Source organism: Achroia grisella, unplaced genomic scaffold, assembly GCF_030625045.1.
Source record: "Achroia grisella isolate CSIRO2021 unplaced genomic scaffold, CSIRO_AGI_Agris_v1 utg1668, whole genome shotgun sequence".
Lineage (NCBI taxonomy): Eukaryota > Metazoa > Arthropoda > Insecta > Lepidoptera > Pyralidae > Achroia > Achroia grisella.
In genome coordinates, this window is record NW_026712668.1 from 1,136,126 (window position 1) to 1,154,403 (window position 18,278).

Sequence of the window (18,278 nt, forward strand, 5' to 3'; positions counted from 1 at the left end):
CTTGCTATGCTCTCTCACACTCCTCTGTGGCCTTAAATTGGTTCCAGTCTTACATTCGAAATCGTCAGCAGGCCGTTCGCATCGACCAGACTATATCTGATTGGTGTGAACTGCCGGCTGGTGTTCCTCAAGGCGGTATTCTATCTCCTTTGCTTTTTTCTATTTTCATTAATTTCATCACTAATAACCTCGACTGCTCTTACCATCTCTATGCCGATGACTTGCAGCTCTACTGCCAGGCTGAGGTCGAAAAAATCTCTGAAGCCGTAAATATGATGAATGAATCACTCTGACTACATTTTCGACTGGTCGGTCCGGTTCGGGGTCAATGTCAATCCCAGCAAATGCCAAGCGATTATACTGGGTGGCTCGAGAAAACTTGGCAAAAAAACATGAGTACGGTTCCTCCAGTGCTATTTAATGGAATGGCTATATCATATTCTCCGCATGTTAAAGATTTGGTGTAACAATTGACTCTCTCAGCTGGACCAATCACGTTGATGAGGTGAGCCGTAAAGTTACCTACACATTGCGTAATTTATACCGTTTTAAAAATTTCCTACCTAGCAGTACTAAAACCTTACTAATTCAATCCCTCGTGCTCCCCATTATTGATTATGCTGATGTGTGCTGCTCTGACATGAATGAGGACCTCTTAAATAAATTGGATCGTCTTCTTAATAATGCTATTCGTTTAATTTTCGGTCTTCGCAAGTACGACCATATCTCTCTTTATCGTTCTAAACTTAAATGGCTTCGATCCGCCAACGCAGAATTGTTCGCCTCTTGTGTACATTGTATTCAGTCCTATACGATCCAAACACTCCTGAGTATCTTAAGACCAAATTTCTTTTTCATGGGGACATCTCTCACCGTAATCTTCGTCCGTCTAGGAATCTACTCTTGCACGTTCCTGCTCATCGTACGAGCTTCGTCTCTAAATCTTTCATGCTTCAGGCTATTAAACACTGGGAATGCTTTGCCCCTTGACATTAAATCGAGTACTACCAAATTTACCTTCAAATCAAGTTAAGAAAACATCTTTCCAACGACTTTTGTAATTAAATGAATACATTAATATAGTGTTAATTTATCTCCCGCTTTCACTCTTGATTTGTCATGATTGATTATATCTCATTGTTGATTTGTATTTGGTATATATGTATAAATTTTATATGTATTTTATTATGTACTTGAATGTATATGTATATATATATATATATATATATATAATATGTTTATATTTATATATTCTTATTTAAGTATGTATGTAGTTGGATATATATATTTCAATTTATGAATTTTATTATAATTGTACCTTTCTCCTTTTATTATTTATTTCATGTTATTATTTACTTAAATGCACCGCCCACTAATCTCTGTTTGCCCTATGGTCGACTGGGAGAAAATGCCTTATGGTGTTAAGTCCGCCATATGCACCTTTATTTTGTTTTATATTTGTGCATGAAGTTTTTATAAATAAAATAAATAAATAAATATCTTATAGATATAGCTGTACCTAACACACACAACATACAATCTACCATTTCAGATAAAGTCTCAAAATATCAGGATCTTGCAATAGAGGTAAGAACACAATGGCGAGCTGATACTGTACACACTGTACCTATTGTACTTTCTTCTACGGGTATTGTACCCAAAACACTTCAAAATAGTCTGCAAACATTAAACATTCATCCATCCAAAACATATCTCCTACAGAAAGCCACAAAATAAAATACCTGTCGCATCACCCGAAAATTCTAAACCTCCTCAACAACATCTTCACCCAGCACAACCTCTCCCACACTTGGCTAAGGCCCGTGTAGGTGGCATTACTTCAATAAATCCATAAAAGAAGAGAAAAAAAAAGGAAAAAAAAGAATATAACTCTTAACTATACACAGAAAAATGAAACAAAAAAAAACTTAATACATATAAATATTACTAAACAAAAAACGTCTTTATCGCTCAATGCAATCTCTTACAGACAATTGGGGAGATCGAAGCTTTGAGTAAAGGAAAAGTAGATGGCTCACTATGAATATCTATGACGCCCTCGGTGGTCTAGCGGTTTAGCACGCCGCTTTACATCCGATGGTCGCGGGTTCGTTACCTCGCATGGTACAAATTTGTATTTGTGAGTATCATTGTTTGTATGGGTCTGAATGTTTTCTATGTACGTATGTATGTATTTACCAAATAGATGTATATAAGTATATCTATCAGTTGTCTAGTACCCATAACACAAGATCTGTTTGCCTTGGGACTAGATGGCGCTGTGTTAATTGTCCAGGGTAATTATTATAATCAGTGCATACACATATTAACAAGAGCGACACCTGATCCCCTTAAGCATATTTTTTTTGTGCTTTAGTTAAAACAAGTTAAGTTTTGTCAACCAGTAGCACTTAAGGAAGGAAACAAATATATTAATAAGTAATAGGTAGATATTAATAAATATTTTTATTTATTTATTTTATTTTATAATTTTTTATTGTACCGATATTAAAAGTATATACATAAAAAAAAATATAAACATTAAAGAAAGAAGAAGGTACAGAAGGCGTTTTATCGCTAACACAGTCTCTTACAACCTTAGGAAAGAGAGTTATACTAAAAATAAAATAGGCGGGACGTGAGTGGAAATAACCCAAGTTAACCTAGCTAAAGCTTGTGTTATGAGTACTAGATAACTGATACAAATACATAGATATTTTTTTTTCTAAATATATATATATATATATATATATATATATATATATATATATATATATATATATAATAATCTCAGGACAATTCACACAGCGCCATCTAGACCCAAGTTAAGCTAGTTAAAGCTTGTGTTATGAGACAACTGATACAAATACATAGATAGATCACTGATACAAATACATAGATATTTTTTTTTCTAAATACATACATATTATACATAGAAAACACCCAGACCGACACAAACAATCATACTCATGAATACAAATGTTTGTGCCGTGCTAGGAATCGAACCCGCGATCATCGGAAGTAAGACAGTCAAAAATAAGAATAATAAATATACACTTATGTAAATAAATTGAAATTAAGTGTACAGATGTACACCGGAATAGGTTTAAAAAGTAATCTACACTAAAATAAACTATAATGAACTAAACAATGAATATAACAAAGAATTATTAATTTAGAATAGTCTTGTCTAAGGCAAGTGAATGCCAGAACTGACTACTTACAACAGCAGCCAAGTAACGTTAGAATAGAATAGAATAGAAAATCATTTATTCAAATAAACTTACGTAGAAGCACTTTTGAATAGTCATCACATTTTTTTTCAATTCACTGCTCATTCGGAAAGCTGTTTTCATCACAAGAATGAGCAAGAAACTTGTGTGTTGCTCTTTTAAATAATTTTATTCTTACTTTAGAATTTAAGCTTAAATGTGTGAATAAACTACCGATTACCACTAATTCAATTAAATAATCAAATATAAAAAATATTGAATACGCAACAACTGGTTAAACAATTAATAAGAGGAAATCATTCAGTGATTAGAGCAGCCCAGTCCCTACAAGCCCGTTCACGAGTATGACAGATAAGCCAAGTAACGTAACTTAATTTCTACTATTTTCAACTAATATCGAAAAGAGTAGCATCTGTTTTTTTTATATAAATGTTTGGTTTTCTATAACATTGAATAGACATGTCATATATGAAACCAACGGGCTCGACCATTCTTTTCTATACATATAGATTTACGCTCTCAAAATGGTGAGTAAACAATAAAACGGCGTACAATAGCCACCTCCGTTCTGCCGCGGGACGTCCGCGCCGGGGGACGCGCGACGACAGAATGATGGATCGGCCAATGCAAAGAGGGAGGGTAGGTACGAGTATATTGTGATGTACGTATATAATGTACGGATTTTGGACCACTACACTTCGAATTATTTATTCTGAAGTGAACAGAATAGACATTATGTTTATTATAAGCACTTTTGTATAGACATTTTTTTTTTGCTCATTCAGCTTGCATATTCAGTCAATAGGATTTGAACTTGCTTATGTTTAAAACAAATATTGTTCAACTGTAAATTTATAATACTTTACGCGATTATAGTCTGCTGCCCATTAGCAAACTATTTTAATTAACAAAAGTAAAATAAAAATATATACCTATAGTTACTGGAGTAACAAAATTAGTCAGACAGACTATTCCAATATGGACTTATATAATGTACAGCATTTTGATTAAATTATTTATTCTAAACTGAACAGAGAGAGAACTATAATTTCTTATATTTATTACTAGCTGTACTTGCGACTTAATTTAACTTTATTTTTCTAAAATAAAAGATATTTTCTTAAACTTAGGCTAAGTTACTCCTTATTACATCTGCTACCTGCCAAAAAAAAGTCCCGCCAAAATCGGTCCAGCCATTTCAGAGATTAGCCGGAACAAACAGACTGACAGACAAAAATTGTAAAAAAGGTATTATGGTGTATGTACCGTATTTATATTCATGTGCATGTAGTAAATAATGGTTATTTCAATATTACAAACAGAGACTCCAATTTTATTTATTTACAAAAAAATATCAATAAGTATTTTTTTAATTACAGGATTATCATTATATTTTATTTTATTATATTTTAAATTTATTATTTAACTATAACTCTATGGTATATCGGTGTACTATTAATTGGCATAGAACAATTCAATATGCACAGTTACGTGTAAATATTACACACTGAAATTCCTATAAATAAACATCTAACAAAGCTGAGATATATATAGGTATATGTAGGTAAAAAGAGATATTTCCCAATAACGTCACTATAAAAACCCAACCCAATCTCGCTGACATGTCGGAGAGAAAAAAAATGAAGCGTTCCTAACGAAAATGTCAATCTTCAATGTAGGATAAAGGTATAATTTTTGTAAGCCGCAATATAGGTAATTCTGGTGATCCATCACGCGCCGGCCCGGCGGCGACACATTTTTAAGACCAAATCGTGGATATTGCACGTGCTTTAATAATAAAAATGAATTTCGTCACGGCCTGGAAATTTATAATAATAATATCAAATCAAATTACAGACTTATTATATGTCACATCTACCGACAGTTTGCAGTTCTTAGCTCGAATGCAGAACTAAGAACTGACAAGAAACTCAGCTCTTATTTTTTTACAAAGACAACAAACTAATAATAATAAAATAAAATCAATACATCTTTATTTATGTAGGACTGTAGGTCTATTGCAAAGCTTATATGAAAAGCTTTGCAACCTTGTACATGATTACGAAGATACAGAAGAATGTGTGACGACCTGAAAAATTATAATCTTATATATAAAATTCTCGTGTCACAGTTTTCGTTCCCATACTCCTCCGAAACGGCTTGACCGATTCTCATGAAATTTTGTGAGCGTATTGAGTAGGTCTGAGAATCGGCCAACATCTATTTTTCATCCCCCTAAATGTTAGGGTTAGTCCACCCCTAATTTTTTTTTTAAGGCGTTTGCCGGGACAGCTAGTAATGATATGAAATCTAAATATTATTATGCATTTAGGACTATTACAGACTCTTATGATATGTCAAATCTACCATCCGTTGCAAACAGCAACAGCCTAGAAATTTATAATTTATATGAAATCGAATGAAAATACCTTTATTCATGTAGGTCTATTACAGACTCTTATGATATGTCAAATCTACCGTCAGTTCGGAGTACTCTCGAGCTAAGAACTGACAAGAAACTCAGCTCCTATTGTTTACAAATGACTATGTACATGATTACAGAAATGCAAATTCATTTTCAAATTAAATTATGGAGAATGTAGTCAGTCAGAGGCAGTGTCCACTGTCCACTTCTTCATCTTCTTTTGTTTCAACGCAACTAAATCTATTTTACCCAGAATGTTGCTACGACTTTTGCGCATTCAGTCGCATTTTTAGATCTTCCTTTGTGCAGGATGTTGGGTTGTGATAGATATTTTTATTTGAGACTGTTTTCCAACCACCTTCCTTAGGATGGTCGCGGCTTAATTTCTTCGCACCATGCAAACATTTGTGTTTATGAATATGATTGTTTGTAGCGATCTGGGTATTTTCTATATATACCTACTAAGTATGTATTTACTAAAATAAATGTATCTTTATTGTACCCATAACATAAGCTCTGCTTATTGTAAACTGTCTCTAGATGGCGCTGTGTGTATTATCCACGATTTTACATAAGATTTACAGTTCATATTTTTGAATGGTTTAAGTTTATTTGAATAAAAATTATTTCTTATATTGCATACGATCCTATTTCATATCTTATCAATATTATAGACACGAATGTTTATGAGTATGGATGGATGTTTGTTACTCTTTCACGCAAAAACTACTGAACTGATTTTGATGAAACTTTACAGAAATATAGGCTATATTATATAGCGTATGCATCAGAATAACACTTAGGCTATATTTTATATTGAAATTTAAAGCGTATAAAATTAAAGAGTGATTTCTTAAAAATCTGATGTTAATCTTTCACAATTTGTGATCCGCTCCCCTCTGATTTTAAACTGGTGGCCATCGCTCTACTGTTATTGAATTAAACCGCACCCTACATTAAACGGACTAAATTGACTGTTGAAAAACATTTTGAAGTCAACAGGCCATCAAATACGGGGCTCTCGGGTGATTTACATCTTCAACTTTCAATCACTTTGGGCAACAAATTACGAAATTGTTTTACAAGTTCATTGTTAGTTTATACTGAAACTAATTCCGAACGATTGGTTGAATATAAAATTAAATAAAGTTAAGAATTAAATGATGTGTGATATGAAATGAAATGAAACTTTTTAAGAAAATAGCAAAATGGTTAGTCGACATCACAGAAGACCGAAGAGCTGGCAGCTACCTCGGACAAAGAATTAGTCTAGCCATTCAAAGAGGGAACGCTGCCAGTATCTTCGGAACTTTGCCTAAAGGGACTTCTTTTAACAATATATTTTAGTTATTATATTATATATTTTAAGGTTTTTAATTTTAGGTTCTTTGTTGTATAATTAAGATAGGTATGTATATATAATGCTATATTAATGTTATTCGAATAAAGTTGTATTTTTCAATGAAATGTATTTGCTTTAGACAGTTGTATGGAACTAAACCAATCAAATAATGAAAGCAATGTAATTAAATCAATGAAATTATATAAAAAATTGAGGATTTCAACCTAAACTTGTCTGTTTTAATATTAGAAAAGCGAAAGCATGTATATCTGTTTGTTTCGTTCTCAACTTAATGATTTACAATTGATTGTGGATTATTTGGGAGACAATGTTTCAAATGTGAAAATCTCAAAGGCTGAACTAATTTTAATGAACTTTGACGTGAAGAATAGATTGTATAATGAAGTTGCGTGTAGGCTATTGTTTACCTAAAAAACAGAAGAAGTCACGCGTAATAGTTAGTGTAATATAAACCATTATGTAAACAGTATACATGCGACTGAACTGATCCCAACTTAAATAGAGATATGTACTGTTAACACATTTATTTGTACAGAATTCTGCACTAAGTACGGACGAGGAAAGTTACGGCCGACTATTGGCTTGTATTATATATATATATATATATACATATCTAAATACGATGGTATGTTTATTTGTGCTTCCTACACTAGCACATTTTAGTGACTTGATCAATCGTAATGAAATCTAGCCTATATGTAGCATTTAAAAAATAGAATGCCATATACTACTTTTACAGTTTCGCGAAGTCGCCGACATAAAAAAATCCTTTAATTATTTCAATCAAATTAATCAAAACATCTTGATTCATGTAGGTATATTAGTAGACTCTTACGATATGTCAAATCTAACGTCAGTTCGGAGTAATTTCGAGCTAAAAATGAACTGACAATAAACTCTTATTCTTTTCAAATGAGCTTGTACATGATTACAAAATACAGCTTCATTTGTATGGTACACTATTCCAGATTGTCACTCGAGTTAATATATACAAAATTCTATGAAGCTATGAACTCAAACAAATGGCAAGCCATTAGCGCATTATAAGGATAAGAGTTCATTATTTGTAAGGCACACTATTCCGCCCCGGCTTTGCGGACTGATAAATAACGGATGCGTTACAAATCTTTGAATTTTTCGGCTTATTGTATACTACGCATAATACGCATGTATTATACATATAAACCTTCCTCTTGAATCACTCTATATAATGCCGAAAACTGCATTAAAATCAGTTGAGTAATTTAAAATTATAAGCAAACACACAGAGGATGAAGTCCTACCTAAGAAAAGATATAAGTCTGTTCGCGGATTTTAATGCAGCAGTATTATGTAGTTCATATCTTTACATAATTCTAAATATTGTTAGGGTTCACATGGATATTTTCGAGATATCTGATATTTTATATTAAAAGAAGGTAGTTTCATTATTACTCGTATCGTAAAACTAGTTGCATATAACCCCCACTCATATCTTCTCTGTGTAAAAGGGAGGGTTTTTGTAAGCCGCGGCATTCGGTCTTTGAGCACAGGATGTGCTGGTATTTTAATTGCTAAAATGAATTGTGTTAGAGACATAGTTAAATTAATGTTATATAGTTGTAATTTTATTATAATACACACTTTTACTAGTACATAGAGTTGATATATCTAACAATATATACAAAATTCTATAAAGTTATAAGCTCCCGGACAAAGTCGAGGCGCGCCATTAGTGTATTACAAGGACAGGACGGTAGTTTCTGCCGCCTGTGCCGGCTGGTAGGCTCGCTAATGGCATGTGACAGGCGGGGTGATGGATCGAGTCCGCCCCCTCGCTCCCTTACAATTAGTTGTTTTTTTTTTTAAGATAAGACAACCCTACTTAGGATGGAGAAATTGGGTACTTGTAGATTTTAATGGTATGTACTTAATTGCAAGTTACCCTCGACCGACGGGTAGTGGATTCGAGACCCGGTTAGGTTATGGATTTAAGTAGCCTGCATCAAGATCTCAAGTTCGACAATATATAGAGTAGGGGTAAAATATTTAGTATTTATTATAGATAGATAGATATATCGTTTATTTGTTTGTTACTAGTCACACACATAACATGCTCATAAGAATATAAAATTGTGTTATTATGTGTGATCTGTAGCAATACAAAAAGGTCGAAGCTCAGCGTGGAACATTGTTCAGGGAACAAAACACTGATTTTCAGCTTCAACCCATTTGAGGGTACGCGAAAGTAATAATTAAAATAAATATAAAATAAAAAGGAGCAATATTATTAGTGATTGTCTGTGCGGTGTGTTTAGAATAAAAATAATGTAAATAGTTCAGAGTATAATTTGATATAATTTTAATTGAGTGGTAAGGATCAACAAAAAGAAAAAAAGAAAATATTAATAAGAGTAACATAGAAAAAAAAAATTATTAAAAAACCATTACGTGAGATTACAACCGCTAGCCAAGAAATTTCTGTGGAATGCCTAAAATTTGTTTTTCTAATAAGTATTCTTTGTGATGTTTTTTAAAACTGTGTACGGTAGTCAGTATTATATGTTTTAGCATGGACAATTCTCACAGATTTATCTAAGTCTCAACCTAAGCAGGTATTGTTTTTTTTTATAGATGATAATGGAATGGTACACTCGCCTGCGCTAACGGTGTACGCTGGCGGGACACCAGTGGAGGATGACAAGATGAGTATGAGGTCAGGTCAGTTAGCCCATCGTGATAAATTCACCAAGAATTTATCTCGATGGTTTCCAGGGGGAACCGCGTGGAGGTCAACCTGACATGGTACATTGCTAGCAATGAGATCATGCGTACATATAACAATCCCCTCTCCCCACTACTGTGTTATGGGTACTAGACAACTGATACAATTACATTATTTTTGTAAATACATGCATAATCATACCGCTTGAGGCGCGACTTCGCTTCGCTTTGTGTGTTCTATTTATTTTAGAATAGAATAGAATAGAATAGAATAGAATAGAATAGAAAATCATTTATTCAAATAAACTTACATTGAAGCACTTTTGAATAGTCATTACATTTTTTTTAATCTACCGCTCGTTCGGAAAGCTGTCTCATCACAAGAAGAACGAGCAATTTTGCAGAAATTTGCAGAATACAATGTTACAAGTAGGTCTTACAATATGAATATTCGTTCAATGTATTTCGCCTGCTAACAGGCGTGCAAATTTATATACTATATTACTTTTATAAATTGAATTAATTTTTAAAATATTTCTAATAATTAAATTAGATTGTTTATATATTAAAATATGTCAAACCTAACAATATTTTACATGTCAAAAAAATCCTTAATACTATAAAAACAATTTTCTAATAAGCAATTATAAAGTCTAGATTTAAAAAGTCTAAAATTTTGCATTTTTATGTCAGTTGGTAATTTCTACCGAATATACAACGGACTGTGTTCTAAGGAATTGATCGATGTGATGCCTACGTTCACCTTTTACCATCGCACCTCTCGCCATCAACAGGGAATTCATCCCCACACGCTAGAACCTAAGTGGTCTCGGACAGTGCGGTTTCAGAGGAGCTACCTCCCGCGTACACTTAGATTGTGGAATAAATTGCTTGCGGAGGTTTTCTTACTACTACCACAGATAACATAATATTACATACTACTACAGCGTGGTGTCGGTAACGCGGATGTGACATCCCTGGTGTTTCAGGCGTGCATAGGCTACAGTAATCATTTACCATCAGATGAGCCGTATGTTCATTTGCCACCATCATAGTATAATAATAATAATATACAGAGAAAACCCAGGGGATATGTATGGGACATATAATCACCTATACTTTTTCATATACCTTTACCGTCTACCTAAAGATTGCCTGTAAATTGTTTAGTGATAAGGCCGCCTTTTGTACTTATGATATTTATATTTATATTTTTCTGTATCTGGTGCAATATAGTGTATAAATAAAAATTAAAAAGAAAAATGTAGTCATACAAGTATTTGTACCATCTGTGGTCACAAGCAAATCTATACTAACATTACAAAGAGGTAAATTTTGGAAGCTCGTAAAGTTATAATAATCTCTGGATCTACAAAACCTATTTAGAAAATTCTTTTATGAATGGAAAGTCACGTTATTTGTGCATTTATAGGCTATATAACATCACACTACGACCAATAGGAGCTGAGCTACAATGAAAACTGTTGCAAAAACGCAAAAATTGTGTAAAACAACTGCCTTTCAACAAAAAGAAATCCAATTGAGTTTCTTGCCAGTTCATCTCAATTGAATCTGTATACTGAACTGGACGGTAGAGAAAAATTATAGTATAAAAATTTGATGTTCATAAGCGGCTAAAATGTCCTACATGAATAAATGATTTTTAATTTGAATTTCACACAGACGAAGTTACGTGTATCTGCTAGCTATAATCTTTATCATTACATAGTATAAAATAAAGTCGCTGTAACTGTCTGTCTCTGTGTATGCTTAAATCTTTAAAACTACGCAACACATTTTGAAGCGATTTTCTTAATAGATAGAGTGATTCAAGAGGTAGGTTTATATATATATTACATGTGCACCTGTGCGAAGCCGGGGCGAGTAGTTAGTAGATTAATAATTAATTAATGATTAAGATAATTTTTCAAACATTCCGTGTGAACAAGGATCTATAATTATTCAAAACTATTGACTAATGACCTACACTCATGGCCTTAGTAAGGTGAAACGTGAACCATGAAATATTAAAACGTTTATCGTACATACTCGAATTAGATGTGCATATTAACAATTATCAATATACACCCATAACTAATTATCTTATATAAAAAACTACCTACATGCCCCGGCTTCGCCCGGATGTACATGTATTATATATAAACCTTCCTCTAGAATCACTCTATCTATTAAAAAAAACCGCTTCAAAATCCGTTGCGTAGTTTTAAAGATTTAAGCATACATAGGGACGAACAGACAGCAAGAGCGATTTTGTTTTATACTATGTAATGATTCTCGTATACCAGTGTTATTAACAAATTATTTATTAAAGAAATGTTTTTACTCTGTTCACATTTTTAATAATTTTATTTTACTTCTTCACAAAAGCCTATAAATGAAGTAGGTTGGTTGCGATTCGGCTCGAAGGACCAATGTACGGGTTGCACCGAAACTATAAAAGATTCTGATAGATATTAATAAAAAATATACTGATTAAAAGAGCAACACCTTTTAAATAATTGTTGTAACTTTACATTTTTAAGTCGAAATAAAAAATACAAACTACCAATTAGCACTAATTTATTAGGGTTAAAATATTATAGCTTATTATTATAAATATATATATTATAATATTACAAATGCGTAAGTTTGTTACTTTGTCACGCAAAAACTACTGAACGGATTTTGATGAAACTATACAGTAATATCAGTAATGTGGAGATCCGCAGAAGAGCCAGAGTGACCGACATAGCCCGAAGAATTGCGACTCTGAAGTGACAATGGGCAGGGCACATAGCTCGTAGGACAGATGGCCGTTGGGGCAGTAAAGTCCTCGAGTGGCGACCACGGACTGGAAGACGCAGCGTGGGAAGGCCTCCAGCAAGGTGGACCGACGATCTGGTCAAGATCGCTGGAAGCATTGGATGCGAGCAGCGCAGGACCGATCATCGTGGAGATGTTTGGGGGAGGCCTATATCCAGCAGTGGACATCTTCCGGGCTGCGATGATGATGATGATGATGATACAGTAATATAGCTTATGCATCAGAATAACACATAGGCTATATTTTATATTGAAATTTGACGCGGGTTCACCCCGGGCACAGCTAGTACACAATAAAATTAAATCAGTCAAAGTGATTGGAGCAGACCAGTACATATTGATAACTTGTCAATACAAAGTCGTTACTTTTAACATCGATTGTAATTTAAAAAACTCGGCGTGTTCGTGATCCCGCCATGACCTCAACCTTCAAATACATGATCGCTGTACTTAGTGAGTGATATTCACTTAAACATGCGAGTGGTAACGTATCGCCCACGTGACCGCCTTTCTCAAGATCAATATTAATGTCTGGTATTTATAATTCATTGTCGAGCCGAGTGACTTGGCATAGCCAGTCCTCGTACTAACTCCAGCTTAGCTGTAATATTGGAATAATAATAAAAATTAATACCTAATAATAAAGTAACGAGAGACTTGGCATAGTCGTCCTGGGTACTAACTCCAGCTTAGCTGTAATATTGAAATATTATTAAAAATTAATACCTAATAATAAAGTAACGAGAGACTTGGCATAGCCGTACTCGGTACTAACACCAGCTTAGCTGTAATATTGAAATATTATTAAAAATTAATACCTAATACTAAAGTAACGAGAGACTTGGCATAACCGTACTCGGTACTAATTCCAGCTTAGCTGTAATATTGGAATAACAATAAAAATTAATATCTAATAATAAAGTAACGAGAGACTTGGCATAGCCATACTCGGTACTAACTCCAGCTTAGCTGTAATATTGGAATAATAATAAAAATTAATACCTAATAATAAAGTAACGAGAGACTTGGCATAGTCGTCCTGGGTACTAACTCCAGCTTAGCTGTAATATTGAAATATTATTAAAAATTAATACCTAATAATAAAGTAACGAGAGACTTGGCATAGCCGTACTCGGTACTAACACCAGCTTAGCTGTAATATTGAAATATTATTAAAAATTAATACCTAATACTAAAGTAACGAGAGACTTGGCATAGCCGTACTCGGTACTAATTCCAGCTTAGCTGTAATATTGGAATAACAATAAAAATTAATACCTAATAATAAAGTAACGAGAGACTTGGCATAGCCGTACTCGGTACTAATTCCAGCTTAGCTGTAATATTGAAATAATATTAAAAATTAATACCTAATAATAAAGTAACGAGAGACTTGGCATAGCCGTACTCGGTACTAATTCCAGCTTAGCTGTAATATTGAAATAATATTAAAAATTAATACCTAATAATAAAGTAACGAGAGACTTGGCATAGCCGTACTCGGTACTAATCATCAGTTTAACCATGATATATTGAGATCATAATAATATACCTAGACAAGTTACAGAGCGCCATCTAGTTCCAAACTAAGCACAACTATAACCTATAACTATAAAATAGTAAATTACACCTGATAGTTGCCAAGTAAATATTTGACAGCCTCGGTGGTCTAGTGGTTTAGCACACCGCTTTACTATCCGATGGTCGCGGGTTCGATTCCTCGCACGGTACAAACATTTGTATTCATGAGTATGATTGTTTGTATCGGTCTGGGTGTTTTCTATGTGTAATATGTATTTATTTACAAAAAAAATGTATCCATGTATTTATATCAGTTGTCTAGTACCCATAACACAAGCTCTGCTTAGCTTGGGACTAGATGGCGCTGTGTGAATTGTCCTGAATTTATTATTTTTTTTTTCTCAGCTTTTGCTGGTTTTCTCCACACTTACGGGCCGAAACCAAGTAAGTGCAGAGTGTGTGTATGTGTGTGTGTGTGTGTGTGTGAGTGTGTGTGTACTTATTGTGTGACTGGTGTTATATCCTTTTCATCGATTTCGAGGAATTTTCGGACTGTACGACAGGTATTTAAGATTGGTCAATTCCTAGAGAATTTGTCACGATGTGCTAACTGACAGTTCTGAGGTCAGTTAGCCCATCGTGACAAGTTCACCAGAAATTTATCACAATGGACTAACTGACCTGACCTCATGTTCATCTTATCATGCTCCACTGGTGCCCCGCCAGCGTAAACCGTTAGCGCAGGCGGGAGCACCATTCCTATCATCAGTTAAAAAAAACCACTATAGTTCCTAGGTGGGACTGCGTGGAGGTCAACCTAACATGGTAAATTGTTAACAATGGGGCTACTGTTCCCCATTACTAATAATCCCCCATTAATATATATTTATTTATCTGTACTAAAATTATAAAAAGGTAAGGTTTCTATGTCTGTTTGATCGGGGTAATCTCCGGTTCTACTGATCACATCACAAGAAACTTTGAAGTGATTAAATTTGGTCAAAAATAGCCAACGATACTCATTTTGATGTCAATCATTACTGTATCATTATCTATTGAGAGCATTATCATTAAGAAAATTGAGAATAACGCAACTTACGAGTCACGACAAAAGGTTTGCCCTCGATTCACTGCCGCCGGCTTTACGATTTATCGATTTATCGAATGACGTCTAAATCGATGCTCGATTACTTTTGACAATAATATAACTTAAAACATTGTCTTGAAATATTGAAGATTTTGTAAATGATTTTGTTATTGCTTTGACTAGTTATTTGTTTGTAAAGATAATTAGACGAAGGGTTTTTCAAGAATGGTAGGGTTTCTTAAGGGTCGGCAACGCGCACGTGACACTCATGGTGTTTTAGGCTTCCATAGGCTACGGTAACCATTCACCTCAAAATACCAACTATTAAGGATGAAGTCAGTCGACTGTGTGAGACGTACTTGGATACCATGCGAACAAATTAGCCCTAAAGCTTCCAGATACCCGTGATGATATATTCCGCTTGAAGAGGGAACGTTTAGCCAAAATATAAGTACAAAATAAGTAAGACTTAATACTCTGTGATAAGCACCTTAGTGCTTATTAACGTGCTTGCTGGAATATACAATAAAAGGAATTCACGTCAATGGTCGACATAACCCAAAAAAAAAATACATCTGATTATAGCTGATGGCTGATGGGAGATGGAAGGAGAAAAGGAAAGAAAATTAAAATAAAAAACCGTCCAGTTCAGTATTCAATTGAGAAGAACTTGTATAGGAATGTATATATATTTCGATTCAAGAAACTTCAGTGTTGCTCTTTTAAATAATCGTTGTAACTTTACATTTTTAAGTTGAAACGTGTGAATACAAACTACCAACTAGCACTAATTTTTCAAATTCATATTCAAAAATCATTTATTCATGTATGACATTTTAGCCGCTTATGAACGTCAACCGTTTAAATTATATTTCTTTTTCCCTAAGATCCAGTTCTGTATATGGATCTAATTGAGAAGAACTGGCAAGAAACTCAATTGAATTACTTTTTTTTAAAAGCCAGTTTATATACAATGTATAGGTATTTATATAGGTGTCTATGTCTAACATTAAATTAAAATCCCGTGCATGATCAACTATTGCCATGCACTCTCGTCATTTATTAGGATCAAATATTAAATACACAAAGATTAAATCAGTCATAGTCATTAGAGCATAGTATAGAGTAAATACAATAGGCAAATCTAACAATACAATGTTGATACAATATCAATTAAATACTGGATCTACGTAATCAGCAGGACTTCCGACCAACTTGTAATGATGCAGTATTAAAACTCTTGCCAATGCATTCTGCGCGCACGCACTTCATCCTACTGCATTCCGTATCAAACGGTCTCGCTACACACCCGTGTTGTAGTGTCGCTGAACGTCGTTGAATTCGAACATCGATATCGAAATATCGATTTGAGAAAGTATGCGGACATCCCTATTTGTTGGTGTGTTTTGAATAGTGTGTGAAATTGTGATTATTTTTAATAATATTAATAATAAAATGTATTTCATAGTGGTGAGTATTTAAGATTTATATTTTTAATAAGTTTTTTTAATATGACGGCTGATATTTCGTAAGTAAGCATATAAGTCGGATATAGGTAATAAATTTTCACGAGCATAATGTTTTTTTTTTATTTATTAGTTATAAATTTATTAATTCATAAATTTTTCTAAAAACTTTGTTGTGATATCACAAAATATATTATAATTAAATCATCAACAATGCGTAAATAAAAATTTAAAATGTACTGACACTTGCTTGACCGGTACTTGCTCTTGCTTGCTTCGTTTTTTTTAATGGAATGATGAACCTGCCTGGACTAATGATTTACGCTGGCGCGGCATCAGTGGAGGATAGTATGATGAGCATGAGGTCAGGTCAGTTGGCCTATTGCAACAATTTCACCAGGAATTTATCACGATAGTTTCTAGTGGGAACCGCTTGTAAGTCAACCTTACATGGTACATTGCTATCTATCTTTTTTAAATAGATGATTACCATGTGCATCCGCTTGCGCTAACGCTTTACGTTGGCAGTGCACCAATGGAGGATGATAAGTTGAACATTTGGTCAGGTCAGTATCCCATCGTGACATATTCACCAGGAATTCATCACGATGGTTTCCAGGGGAACCGCGTGGAGGTCAACCTGATATGATACATTGCTAGTCTATGGGGTAATTAGTCCACTTTATAAACAGTCACCTTCATCCCTGTTTGTTTATTTCAAATCAAATCGAATCTGAATATCTCTTTCAAATTCAAATTCAAATTCAAAAATCATTTATTTATGTAGGACATTTTAGCCGCTTATGAACGTCAAGTTTTACATTATAATTTTTTTCCCTACCGTCCAATTCGGTATATAGATCCAATTGAGAAGAACTGGCAAGAAACTCAATTGAATTACTTTTTTTTTTAAATCCAGTTTATTTACAATGCATTTATATAGGTGTCTATGTCTAACATTAAATGAAAATCCCGAACATGAAAACTATTGCCATGCACGCTCGTCATTCAAGTAATCGTTTAGTGAGTAATAGTCCTTGCTCAGTAAATATGATTTAACAGATGTTTTGAATTTATTTAAGGGTAATTCCAACATATCCTTTGGTATCTTATTGTAAATTTTTATACCTATTCCCATAAAAGACCTATTGACTTTTTCTAAACGATACTTGGGGACAGCAAGTTTGTCTTTAAATCTAGTATTAATAAATCTCTCTATTCATGTAGGTATATTACAGATATGTCAAATCTACCGTCAATTCGGACTGTTTGCGATCTAAGAAGAACTGACAAGAAACTCAGCTCTCTTTTCATATGAGCTTGCTCAGGATTAAAAAAAAGCGATTCATTTTTTAATTCAATAAGGCAGAATGTAGTACCACCAGGATACACTATTACATTTTCATATAAAATAAATTCAAATTCAAAATATATTTATTCATGTAGTTCGATTACAGATTCTCATATTAAGTCAAATCTACCGTCAGTTCAGAATGCATACGATCTACAAAGAACTGACAACTCAGCTCTAATTGTTTTCAAATGAGCTTGTACGAGATTAAAAAGAAATATATAAATATTCAATTTTATAATTATATTAGGGAGAATGTAATTACCACAAGGATACGCTATTACATTTTCATATAAAAGAAATTCA

At 33.5% G+C, this 18,278-nt stretch overlaps 1 protein-coding gene across 1 annotated transcript in view; it reads left to right on the top strand.

Annotated features, from left to right (window-relative positions):
• Positions 1–16,451: 16,451 nt before the first annotated feature.
• The window catches only part of LOC131841402 (uncharacterized), a 32,790-nt gene continuing 30,963 nt past the window's right edge, over positions 16,452–18,278 (top strand). The window contains exon 1 of the mRNA XM_059189717.1: positions 16,452–16,625. Coding sequence (XP_059045700.1) covers positions 16,611–16,625 — 15 coding nt within the window. The 5' untranslated portion in view covers positions 16,452–16,610. The remainder of the gene's footprint in view (positions 16,626–18,278) is intronic.